Here is a 13,604-nt window from a genome sequence, read left to right as displayed (position 1 = left end):
TTCAATTTCTATTTTGCCCTGTGGCTCTAGAATATCAGGGAAGCTCTCCTTGATAATTTCTTGAAAGATGATATCTAGGCTCTTTTTTTGATCATGGCTTTCAGGTAGTCCAATAATTTTTAAATTCTCTCTCCTGGATCTATTTTCTAGGTCAGTGGTTTTTCCAATGAGATATTTCACATTGTCTTCCATTTTTTCATTCCTTTGGTTCTGTTTTATAATATCTTGTTTTCTCATCAAGTAACTAGCTTTCACTTGCTCCAATCTAATTTTTAAGGTAGTATTTTCTTCAGTGGTCTTTTGGACCTCCTTTTCCATTTGGCTAATTCTGCCTTTCAAGGCATTCTCCTCCTCATTGGCTTTTTGAAGCTCTTTTGCCATTTGAGTTAGTCTATTTTTTAAAGTGTTGTTTTCTTCAGTATATTTTTCAGTATTTTTTTGGGTCTCCTTTAGCAAGTCATTGACTTGTGTTTCATGGTTTTCTCACATCCTTCTCATTTCTCCTACCAATTTTTCCTCTACTTCTCTAACTTGCTTTTCCAAATCCTTTTTGAGGTCTTTCATGGCCTGAGACCAGTTCATGTTTTTCTTGGAGGCTTTTGTTGTAGGCTCTTTGACTTTGTTGACTTCTTCTGTCTGTATGTTTTGGTCTTCTTTGTCACCAAAGAAAGATTCTAGAGTCTGAGACTGAATCTGGGTGCGTTTTCGCTGCCTGGCCATATTCCCAGCCAACTAACTTGACCCTTGAGTTTTTCAGGGGGGTATGACTGCTTGTAGAGTTAAGAGAACTATGTTCCAAGCCTGGGGGGATGTGCCAGCTCTGCCACACCAGCACTCCTCCTTCCCCAAGAACTCCCAACCCAGACTGGGCTTAGATCTTCAGCAGGCTCCTCACTCCTGGTTTGATCCACCACTTAATTCCTCCCACCAGGTAGGCCTGGGGCCAGAAGCAACTGCAGCTGTAGTTCTGTAGCTGCCCCACCTCCTCTGCCTCGGGGGGGGGGCAGTGGCCCAACCACAAACTCCCTTTTAAACTCTGTCCCCAGCAGCTTTTCCCACTAACCTTCTCTGTTGTCTTTGGTGTTTGTGGGTTGAGAAGTCTGGTAACTGCTGCAGCTCACTGATTCAGGGCGCTAGGGCCCACTCCACCCAGCTCCTGGTCTGGTTGGTCCACTCTGCTGTGCTCCCAGCTCCGTGCGGGATGGACCTCACCCAGAGACCATCCAGGCTGTCCTGGGCTGGAGCCCTGCTTCCCTCTGCTGTTTTGTGGGTTCTGCAGTTCTAGAATTAGTTCAGAGCTCACACTAGTCCCTGCTTTCAATCTGCCACCTTCTACTTAATCCTTTCTTGTTCCTGACTTCTCTGCAACTTTTAATACTGTTGGTCACCCTTTTCTTAGTACTCTCTTCTGTCTAGGTTTTTGTGATACTGCTCTTTTCTGGTTCTCTTTTACTTGTCTGATCACTCTTTTGCAGTATCCTTTGCTAGATATTCATCCAGTTTGCACCTTCTAAGTGTGGTTGCCTCCCAAGCCTGCCCTCAGTCCTATTCTCTCCAATATGTTGTTTTACTTGGTGTTCTGATCAGTTCTCATGAATTCAATTGTCATCTCTGTGCTAATGAATCTTAGATCTCTGTCCCTCCATAACCTCTCTCCTGACCTTCACTCTCACATCTCCAACTGCATCTTGCAAGTCTGAAACTGAATGTCCCATAGATATTTTAAACTCAGCATGTCAAAAACTGAACTCATTATCTTCCCTTTCTCCCCACCAAATCTGCTTTTCTTCCTAACTTTCATATTATAGTCATGCATCTCACCACCCTCGCAGTTGCCCAGACTAACAGCTTGTGTTTCAGATATCATCCTTAACTTGTCTGTCATCCAACTTCTGTATCAAATCACTTGTCAAGTCCTATCATTTCTACCTTCAAAACATCCCTTGTATATGCTTCCTTCTCCCTTTTTTCTTTCTTTTTTTTTTTTTTTTTGATACGCAGCTTCTCTGGTACAGGCCTTTATCACCTTACTCCTGGACATACCTTCTGATTGGTCTGCCTCAGATCATTCCTCATTCCAGTCTCTTCTCCACTCAGCCATGATATTGCTTTTCCTTCATCTCAGATCTGACCATGTCACCCTCTTACTTGGTGAACTCGAGCAGCTCCCAGTTATTGTCAGGATCACATAGTATTTTAAAGCCTTTCATGACCTTTTTTTTTCCTACCTGTCCAGTCTTCTTATCCCTGTCTCCCTCTACCTGCTCTTTGATCCAGTGACACTGACCTTTCTGTTTCTTAAAGAAAGTAAACCATCTCTCAGTCCTGTGCATTTTCATTGATTGTCCTCTGTGCCTGGAATTCTCTCCTTCCTCATCTCCATCTCCTGGTTTCCTTTAACTTCCTTTAGGTCCCAGCTAAAAGTTCACCTTTTCAAAGCAGACTTTCTTAAACCACCTTACGCTAGTACCTTTCTTCTAAGTTTGTCTCCAATTTATCCTGCCTACATCTTGTTTTTACATAGTTGTTTGCCTCTTGTCCTCATTATTATCCTAGCCCATAGTGGTGCTTAATACGTGTTTGTTGTCTTGACTTATAATGTTAGGTTGGGACCATTGCTTTTTTTAAAAAAAGTCTTTTATCAGCCTTTTCTGTGAATTATAAGGAGTGATTACAGCTTGCTGTTATAAATCATAAGGCAGACTTTTTCAGCCAAATATGCCAGAATTTGTACATCCAAATTAATGTTAGCCTTCAGAATACTTGACCTTGGTAATTTATACAATTATTATAGTTTACAAAGCACAAAATAAAATAATTTTGTTTCTTAGCAAATTCATGAATAATGGTTTTGTTTATAGTTCTGTTATGGACGATAATAATTTTTAAAGACGCAAGTTTTCTTGGGAGTCACCACTATATCTGAATGTGGTCTTAAATTAGATCCCTGCTATGAAGTATGAAGTTTGTTTCATCTTGGAAGCTAAAGTTCTTATAATAAAGACAGGAAAGCTAACTTAAAACAGTGATTTCTTTTTTTTACTCCAAATAAAGTGCTGTTTCTGCCACATGAAACTGCCTCTCATTCTCTCTTTGGTTAATTTCTTTCTCCCATCTAGTCAATTGTTCCAGTGTAGCTCTTCTCTATACTCAGAATGTTCTCATCTATCTTTTGGTGTCCTTTGATCCTTAGTTTCACAGTGGCCTTATTTTACATTTTTATCAATGACTCAGAATAAGACTTAGGATTGTAAAGTTACAAAAATATGTGGATGACACAAAGCTGGAAATGGTTTCTGATACCATGAAGAACTGAATCAGGGTATCAAAAAAGGTATCAGTAGGCTAGCTTTCTTGCTCTGACTTAGTTCTAATACATTTAAAGTATTCTGTTTCGTTCTGGGTGCCACATTTTATGATAAATATTGATAGGCTGGAGCAGTGAAAGGTTTTAAACTTGTGTCAGGATCCATAAAAGAACTGGGTATGGAGAAGATCCCACTCAAGCACCATCTTCTATATGAAGCCTTACTGATCCCCTGTGCTAATGACTTCTCTGCAGTGGAGGTAAGTAAGGAGAGCCATCCAGGCATGTGGGACAGCTACTATGATGGCACAAAGATGGGCAATGCAGTGGGAGGAACAATATTAAAGGCCACTTTGGCTGGATAATAGAGTGATGATCAATGAAGCTGGGATAGGGGAAGCCATGTTGTCAAGGGCTTTAAAAACTAAACCAAGGAGTTTGTATTTGTTCCTAGAACAGGGTTCTTAATCTTTTTCTATGTAATGGAGCCCTTTAGCAATCTGATGAAGCCTATAAAACCCCTTAATCAGAATCATGTTTTTAAATGCATAAAATAAAGTGCATAGAATTATAATAGGAAACTAGTTATGTTGAAATAATGGTGTGCGTGCGTGTGTGTGTGTGTGTGTGTGAGAGAGAGAGAGAGAAAGACACAGAGAGACAGAGAGAGAGAGACAGAGAGACAGAGATTGAGTGCTGGAAATAATGTCAAGGAATGCTGAGATGAAGAGAATGGGAGGAAAAGGAGTTCAAGTTAAATGAATTCCATTTTGTCAGCAAAGTAAGAGAGTCAAGATCCCTATCAGCTAAGAGAATGGGGAAAGAGAAGGTTTGGAATTAGGGAAGTTTATAGGGAGTGAGATAGGGAGTCACTTAAAGAAGAATATGAAGATTGCCTTTCTGCTGCAGTTAGAGTTGGATAATATGAATTTGTCAAGTACCCAGTCACTTTGGTTGTGGGACTTCCCTTATTTGCTTTTTAGCAGTTGGTATGTAGGAGAGAATGATTGAGTTCCTGGTCACTAGGGCTGTTCACATAGAAGCTGAATGATTGGATTTTGTAGGCGGATTTCCCCCTGAGGTAGAGTCTGGACTAGGTAGTCTCTTTTTACTCTGACTGTGCTGTCTCCTGACTAGTGCTCTTTTTGCTTCAACATGTTTCTTCTTTTTCGGAACAGGTGGGAATTGGGCGCGGGGGGGGGGGGAGAGTCTTGGGAGAGGTTTTAGGTGCATATGTTATAGTCTAGTTTGCTCCATAAACATAGTAAACACATCAAACATAAAGATAGTAAACAAAGATAGTAAAAACAGGGGGAAAGAGGAAGTGAGTAATGTTAGTCTCTGAATAATACTGTTTCCAGATATAACCCTGATGAAGACTGTTAACATCCTTCTGCTTGGTGCCTCTTCAAGCCTCTCCCTGTTCAATTCCATCCTTCAGACAATTGCTAAAATGATTTTCCTTAAGCACAGAACTATCTCATTCCTGTATTTAATAAACTCTAGTAGTTTTCTGTTGCCTCTGGGATGGAATGTGAGGCTGTGTTCTTTAACCTTTAAAGCTCTTCAAAACCTGGTGCCAATCGATCTAATCTTCTTGTATATCGGTCTCCTTCCCATACTCTGTTATCCTGACATCTTGGACCTCTCAGCCTTCCTCATATATACTGCTTCATTTCTTTCTTGGTGGCTTTACACTGGATATCCCCAGTGCCTACCATGCCTGCCAATCCTTTTTGACCCAAAAGATTCCATCTCTTCACGATTCATCTTAAGCACCATTTTATGCCTGAAGCTTTTCGTGATTCCCCCAACTGCTAATGGCCTCCCTCCTTAATTACTATTTATTTACTTTGCATTTATTTTGTATATCTATATCTATATATCTATATGTAAATGTTTGTATTTGTCCTGTTTATAGTTACTCATATATATGTGTGCGTATATATGTATGCACATGTGTATATTTTTGTTCATACATAGACATATACACATACATATATACATATCCCCACTTACTGTTTTCTGTAATAGAGTATAAACTTTGTATCCTCAATGCCCAGCACATTGCCTGGCATATAGTAGGTGTTTAATAAATGTTTATTGATTTAGGGTGGCATGTTCCTTACATACTTTAAAGTTCTCAACATGTTACTAATTATCATTTTTCGTCATGTAGGCATTCTTTTTCTCCCTTTTCTATCACAGCAGAGGAGCTCAGCTCATTGTTTGAAAAAAAGAACTTCAAAGTCAAGTCTTCAAGTGTGGGGAAGCCATCCCTCCTCTCCGTGCGCCTAGAGCAGTGCCCGCTCCAGCTGAATAATCCTTTTAATGAGTATTCCAAATTTGATGGTAAGGTAGGTAAAAGTGATCCCTATTGCCTTTTAATAAATCAGGAAAAACTGCTTTGATGAATCGTGAGTCCTGTATTGCTGATTTGTCGGGCCTCCAAGTTAACCAGAAACCCCTTGTTGAAAATGTTCTTAAAGTGTATCCACTCAGTACAGCCTAGGGCAAAGCATTTAATGGTTCGTGGATGACTCAGGGTCTTGCTGTGACTCTGTGCCAACTTTCTGAGCATAATACTCATTGTCTGGGACTTTACTGGTAAAAACCTGGGGTGACTGAACTCCTTGGGTTCTGCTCATCAGATTTATGGATATTTTGCTGTGATTGTTTTTCGTCATGATCATAGCACTAGCAGGACTAAACAGTAACCCTGGACTAAGATTGAAGAGACCTGAATTTGAATCCTGCTCTGTTGATAACTTGCTCTTTGACTTTGAACAGGTAACCAATAAACATTTATTAAGTACCTACTATGTACCATGTACTCTTCTGAGCACTAGGAATACAAAAAGAGGTGAATAAATAATACTACTAATAATAAATAACAGTATAACAAATGACAATAAATAACAGTCATAACCAGCATTCATATCGTACTTTGTGGTTTACAAAAGTGCTTTACAAATATCTCATTCTGCCCTCACAACAACCCTATGAGACAGGTACTGTTACTTGTATTTTACAGGTGTGGAAACTGAGGTAGACAGAAGTTAATTGACTTGCTTAGGGTCACACAGCTAATGAGTGTCTATAGTAGGATTTGTACTCAGGTCCTCCTGACTCAGGTCCAGTGCTCTATCCCCTGTGCCACATAGCTGCCCCATCTATGGACCTAATTTCCTGATATATGAAATGGAGTCTGGAAGGTAAAGTAAAAAGGCCCTTGGATTCAGAGTTAGAAAATCTGAGTTTGAAGCCCATTGCTACCATATATTATTTTCTTGGGCAAATCACATTACCTTTCATGGTTCTCTCTGTTTCTTCATCAGTCTAGTGATGGAACTGTGCTAGCTTATTTCTAACATCTCTCTAATTCACACTATTCTATGACTAGATAGTCTCTAAAGACACCTCTATGTCTGATTCAAGAATAGCAGCAGTGCTTTCTGAACTTCAAAATACCATTCAAATGTTCATCATCATCGTCGTCATCATCATCATCATCATTGTATACTGCTACACCTACCCTAAACTACCCTTTTTAGGGTTAGCACCTCCTGTGTTCATAGCCCTGAAGCAACCAGTGTGGTAGATAGAAGAGGTATCTGGTAGGTCTCAGGCCCCACTCTCGGTGAACTTTTTTATTATTAGGACGAGACACCAAAACCAGTAAGTATAAAAATGATATTATGGGACAGGTGCATAACTGCACTTAAATGATTTTTTTTCTGTTACTGTCATAACAACAACAACACATTACATTTATATGGAACTTCGGTTTACAAAATGCTTGCATATATCTTACCTTACTTGTACCTCATGACAAAGCTATAAGATTTATAGCACAACCATTATTATCCTCATTTTACATATTTGGAAACTGAGATTCAAATCAGGAAGAGAAAACATTCTAGTTAATTGGCACTTCTGGTTAATTGGGTCCTCATCAGTCAAGGTCTCTAGCAGATTTGAATGGCTAGGATACTGTCATTTCTCATTTGGTAGACTAGTTAGCAGTGGAAATGGTACTTCTTGGACTTGGTTTATCGCCTGTCTTTCCTCAGTCCATTTGCTTCTCAATTATTTCCTATATTGTTCCCTTTTCTGAAGACTTGGCTATCTCACGTTTGGCTCTGGGGACTTATTTGCATAAAGAGGACAGTGATTAATTTACCCAGCCTGCGAAATGGGTGGTGCTCTTGTCCTTGGTTTTTGGCCCAGGGATGACTTCTTGAAGAGAGTTGTGGCCACTTTTTGCTCCTTGGTGGCGGTGACAGCTTATGGTTTGCAGGGATGAGAGAGAACCTTCCGTTGTCTTTTTGAGCTATTAAAATTAGTAAATGATACAATGTTTTTCTACCAATTTATTTTCATCTGTGCACTTTGTAATTGTTCATTGTAAAACATTTTGGCAGAAATTGCTCAGAATTCAGAGTGATAATAGCGGACATGTATGTGTTTTACATGTACCAAGTATGTGACCTCCATCATTTCATCTTAGCCTCCTGGCTGTGTGATGTACATAATGTAAGTGTTATCATACCCACTTTGTAGATGAGGAAACTGAAGATCTTCACAAGGAAGCTCTTTTTTCCAGGGCTAAAAAATGCGTAAGATTGATAGAAAACAGAATTGGAAGAGGGCCTAAGGCAGCGTGGCAGTGCAAAGCACATTGGATTTAGAATTGCCACAGGTCAGAAATTCAAGTCCAGCTGCTTCTGGTGACCTTGAGGAAGTCCTTTTCTGTCACTGTGCCTCAGTTTGCAAAATGAGGGAGGTGTACTAGATGGTCTCCAGGGTTTCTTTCTTTCTTTTGGGGGAAATTGGGGTTAAGTGACTTGCTCAAGGCCACACAGCGAGTAAGTGTGTCAAGTGTCTGAGGGTGGATTTGGACTCAGATCCTCCTGACTTCGGGGTCAGTGCTCTACTCACTGCGCCAGCCAGCTGTCCCTCCAAGGTTTCTTTACAATTTAAATGCTACAGTCCAGTTCTGCAAATATTAAGGACCTATGGTTTATAAGGTACTGGGGATACAAAGACAAAAATAGCCCAGTTCTTCAAAGACCTGATATGTGGTAAATCTCCATAAGATACATGCATCAGTGCAACCTAAGTTAGGGAATGGAAGGTCTGTATAGAAGAGGTACTTTCAGCTGAGCAGGCATAGGGCACAGGGGCTAGAGTGCTGGAGTTGAAGTTGGGAAGACCTGGGGACATTTGCTTGACAACTACTAGCTGTGAGACCTTGGGTAAATCACTTAACCTTTCTTACCCTCAGTTCCCTACTTTGTAAAATCAAAGGGATTAGATTAGATAACCTATAAAGCTCCTTCCAGCTCTAAATCTGTGAACTTTGAAAGGTTACATAGAGAAGGTGGCAGCTGAGCCTTGAAAAAAAAATCCCTTTGATTTTATGATCTATGATATTTTTAGTTTCTTCTAAATCCTAGTTAAAAAAAAAAACATTAGCATTTTGGCGATTGGGTAATAATAGGATTGTATTAGTCTGATAGCCACACTATTGCTGTCTCTATCGTTAAGATCATGTCGACTCTTTGAGTCTTGGATCTATAGTTATTAATTGAATGACCATAGGAAAGTCACTGTTTTCTGTGCCTCAGGTCTCTCTTCTGTAAAATTTGAAAAGTAATACTTATACTATATGCTTTATAAGTATTATTGGGAAAAATATTTTTTAAAAGTTAAATCACTGAACAAAAGATTTCTCATTTTCTAATCAGAAGATTCAAAGTGTGCATCTTAGCCTATTATTCTTCTCCAAATTCACTTATCATCTCTTTGCAGATTACTTCCAAATTTAGCTTTCATCTTTCTTTTAAGCTCCAGCCCCATATCACCAACTGTCTACTGGACCGCTCTACCTGTATGTCCCTTTGGCATCTCAAACTTAACATATTAAAAAAAAAAGATCATTGTTTTTCTCTGAAATCTACCCTCTCTTTCAAAATAGCTTCCCTATTTCTGTTGAGGGTGCCACCATCACTGGAGTCACCTAGATTCTTCTCCTTAGAGAGATTTTTGCCTCTTCACCATCTGTCTCGTCTCTACTCACTCATCTGATTAAGAATTTTCAATGACTTATTATTGTCCCTTAAATTTTATACCTGACTAGTTAAAAAATGGAACTCTTAGGTGTTTCTTTTGGCCAAGGGGCAACCTGAAAAAAATTTTTGAAATACTAAGGGCACTGTAAAACAAAGTTTGGGAATCTTTCCCCTAGGATAAAGCATAAACTCCTCAGTTTGGCATTTAAAGCCTTTCCTTTCCTTGTGTACTATGGCCCTGTTGGCATTTCAGTGTTCTGTTAGACCATGGGTTCCATGGGGAGGTGGATTTTAAAATCTTATATAAACTTTGTATCTCTCTCAGCACCTAATAGTGGTGTAAACATAGCCACTTCACAAATCTTGGTTGAATGTGTGTGTGTGTTTCATTGATATAAGAAACTCCCAGATCAAGAAATTCCTTTGGCCAGTGTGGAGTGGCACTTTCTTTGCAACTTAACAGTGATAGATTTTTGTGTGGAACACCGAGAGGTTAAATGGCCTGGCCTAGAATGAAATAACCAGTATGTGTTAGACGTGAGACTTGAATACAGGTTTTCCTGGTTCTCAGGCCAACACTCTATTCACTGTGTCATTCTGCCTTTCCCCCTTCACCCCTACAACTTGTAATGGGTTCACATTTATATAGCTTTAAGGTTTATATAGCAATTTACATAGAATAATGATGAGGACGACAATGATAACTAACATTTATGTAGTACCTTCTATATGTTAGGCCCTGTGCTGAATGCTTTACAAATATTATCTCTTTGATCTTTACCACAACCTTGGGAAGTAGATGCTATTATTATCCCCATTTTGCAGATGGGGACTTGGAGGAAGACAGAGGTTAAGTGACTTGCCCAGGGTCACCCAGCTAGTAAGTATCTGAGGCTGGTTTAGAATTCAGGTTTTTCTGGCTCCAGGCCCAGCACTTTATTCAGTGCACCACCTAGCAGCCCCCAGATATTATCTCACTCTTGTGTTATGTATACATAACATGATTTTGCATGTTTAATTCTACAAACACTTTTTATTTTGCTATTTGTAAGGCCCACTGTTGAGTATAGAGAGGTTATTAGGGGGAGAGAAGAAAATATAAGATGTAATTTTTTTTCCCTCTGGGAACATATAACAAGAAAAATGGCATGTACAGTAATAACTAATACAAAATAGATTATGGTGTGTGTGAAGCAGAGAGGTACAGAATCTCGAATGTTCATTTTTGAGAAGGATCAGGGAAGTCCTACATGAAGGAGGGTAGTATTTGAACTAAGCCTTGAAACTGCTATTTTAGGAGCAAGAGATGGGGAAAAGTTGGGCCTTCCAGGTATGGAAGGAGAAAAGCATTGCATATGTTCTGGGAGCTTGGAGGAGTTTATCTGAGTTAGAATATGTAATAATTTATGGGACATATAAGCTGTAGCATGTGATAAGGCCAGGGGGGTAGGATAGCACCAGATTGTGGGAAACCTTGAATGCCAGTATCAGAAGTATGGACTTTATTTTGGGGGAAGCATTAAGGAGACTTTAAGGGATTTTGAGCAGAGAAGAGGCAGAATATGATAAAATTTAGTGCTGGAGGGGACTTTACATGCTATGTAGTCCAGTTTCCCAATTTTAGAGATGTGGAAACTGGAGACTAGAGAGTTAAATGACTTGCCCAAATTCACTGATGAAATCTGTGGATAAAATTGATTCATCTACTAGATTATAGAATACTTCAATGTTAGGAAGATTTGGGACATACCTTATAAGTTTTTGAGCAGAGTAGATATATGGCCAGATTTATGCATTAGGAAAATTAATTTGGGAGTTTGTGCTGTGGGGGTTTGAAACAGAAACACTTGAGGCTATTGCAGTAGTTATAGAGACAGAAGGATGAAACAGAAGGGTGTGACTTAGTAATTTCAGGCTCCTCCTTCTGGGGAGATGAGTTGTTAGAACACAGCAGAAATAATTGACTAAAGTTTCACCATTTTTTCTTTTCATTTTCCCTTTCTGTAGAGCGCTAGAAGGAGGGAGCAAAAAGGAGAAGGGATCGTTAAGATCAGTGCTTTAAAAAACAAACAAGCAACTTAATCTTGTTGGAGTGCAGATACTCTTTTGAAAGATAAAAATTGATAGTGGGTTCTTTCAGGTGTCATGGATACTTATTAATAACATTGTATAATATGATAGGAATTTATTTGCTTCAATTACATGATTCTTGCCCATGATTTGAGAATATAATTTCTGGAGTAATTAGTAAGTAATCATGCTTTGATGCCAACAAAATAGTATGGCTCTCTTTGAATATCATATTGCGGCATTCACTTTATGTCATTAGACTATTACAAATTATGTTGATTTGGATTTGCCAGAAGGTTGTGAACTCTGCTTGGTATATATCCAATCTCAGCAGAGCCAGAGGGAGTTATAAAAACAACATTAGGGATGCTGTTTCTCCAATCACAAAGGAGCCATTTTTACTAGATGTGTATTTACATTTAAGATGCTTTTGGAACTCCTGATATCACAAGTATATTTTTGAACTAATAAATATGTGGTCTGCACAATCTCTGGTTGTCAACTGATTAAGGAGTCCTTTCCTATCAATAAGTGTCTTACAAAGTGATAACATTTTATTGTTCACCCACATATCACAAATGGTGACATACAATTAAATCCTTGTTCTAATCAGTTATTTAATATTGAGTGTTTGGCTACCGTGGATTGAAAGTGGCTAACATTTGAAGGATATTGTACTGTACATACTAAATTAGCCTTTTAAAAAAATCTTCATGAAAATTCCTTGACACTAGAGTCAGGGACACCGCAGTGATTAATTGAGAATTGTACTGGAACTGAGCCTTTCTTTAACCTAGAAATTAAAACGACTATTCAAATAACACTACAAAATGATCAAATTAGCATTTTGGCGATTGGGTAATAATAGGATTGTATTAGTCTGATAGCCACACTATTGCTGTCTCTATCGTTAAGATCATGTCGACTCTTTGATAATAAAGCCTTTTCCAGAAGGGTCTGCTTTTCTTGCCTTAATACTATCCTGATTGATTCTTACCATCAATCGTTTTAAGTTCACCACTAAATTTTTGTTGCTACTATAACAGAAAATTATATTTTCTCAGCACCTGCATAGAAAGTTGTTAGAAATCTGCCTGTTCTTAAATCCTCCTTTGACGTGTTCTTGTCTTAAAAAATAAGGTTTTTCAGTCAAATTGGTCTGAGATGTTTAAAATGGTTCTTGCAAAGCTATGTGTGCATTTTTTTTTTTGGCCACAAATATTCATAATGCTTTTCTGGGAAATAGCACATGCGTTATTTACATAATTAACTATGCTATGTGAGTCTCTGGGGTAAATGATACATTATTGGGGAGAGAAGGGGACAGGGAAGAGTTTGGGGTCTAATTAAACATGCTTTAAAAAAAACTACTCAATTATTTATTTCCTCAAGAGGTGGTAGCTATGGTAAAATTCTGAAGGTATTCAAAACCTTAGAGAAGGAGAAAGGAGTCCTCGAAACATGTTAACTTGGAAGGGGCTTGGTTTTATGTCTAAGACTCTACAAACTGCCCTTTAATTCATATACATCAGCCTCTGTATAACTACAATGGTAGCACGGTAGAATGGAGGGAAGATTGATCCTGGAATCAGAGGACTTAGGTTCAAAAATTGCTCCTGATGCTTTCTCTTGTATGACTCTGGGGAAGTCTTTTAACTGCCCTGGACCTCAATTTAATCACCTGTAAAATGAGGCAATTGGAGAAAATGAACTGAGATTCCTTCTACATCTATGATCCTACAATTTTTCAATAATTTCTTTGACGGTAAAATCGAGAAAGGAGGACTTGATGTTTATGGTTTAGATTTGTGGTTCTTTGTAATGTTGAAAATGTTCTTTTCTCCTTTAGACTGACTAACTTTGTTAATATTTACTCATTTCTGTAGTGCATTATGGACTACAAAGCGCTTTGCTCACAACTATCCTGTGAATTATTTGGTATGATCATTATCCCAATTTTATAGATTGAGAAACTAAGGATGACTAAGTAGATTTATCCTTTTCCTGGTTATCTTTATCCTAGTCTCTGTGTTTTAAAAGCTTTTCATTCTCTATAGTTTAGAGATTTAGTAATCAATATCATGACATATATTATAACATTGTTCTTAAATTATTACAAATCAGTATGATTACATCCTAGCAGTTGTAGGCAA

General features: G+C 38.5%; 1 protein-coding gene across 2 annotated transcripts in view; it reads left to right on the top strand.

Moving 5' to 3' along the window:
* MAPKAP1 (MAPK associated protein 1) overlaps positions 1-13,604 on the top strand; it is a 343,015-nt gene that overhangs the window by 67,423 nt on the left and 261,988 nt on the right. For both annotated transcript variants that reach the window (XM_036751105.1, XM_036751106.1), the window contains one exon: positions 5,516-5,664. In XM_036751105.1, the coding sequence (XP_036607000.1) occupies positions 5,516-5,664 (149 nt within the window). The remainder of the gene's footprint in view (positions 1-5,515; positions 5,665-13,604) is intronic.

Source organism: Trichosurus vulpecula, chromosome 3 (assembly GCF_011100635.1).
Source record: "Trichosurus vulpecula isolate mTriVul1 chromosome 3, mTriVul1.pri, whole genome shotgun sequence".
Taxonomy (NCBI): Eukaryota; Metazoa; Chordata; class Mammalia; order Diprotodontia; family Phalangeridae; genus Trichosurus; species Trichosurus vulpecula.
This window is presented reverse-complemented; position numbering and strand designations above follow the sequence as displayed.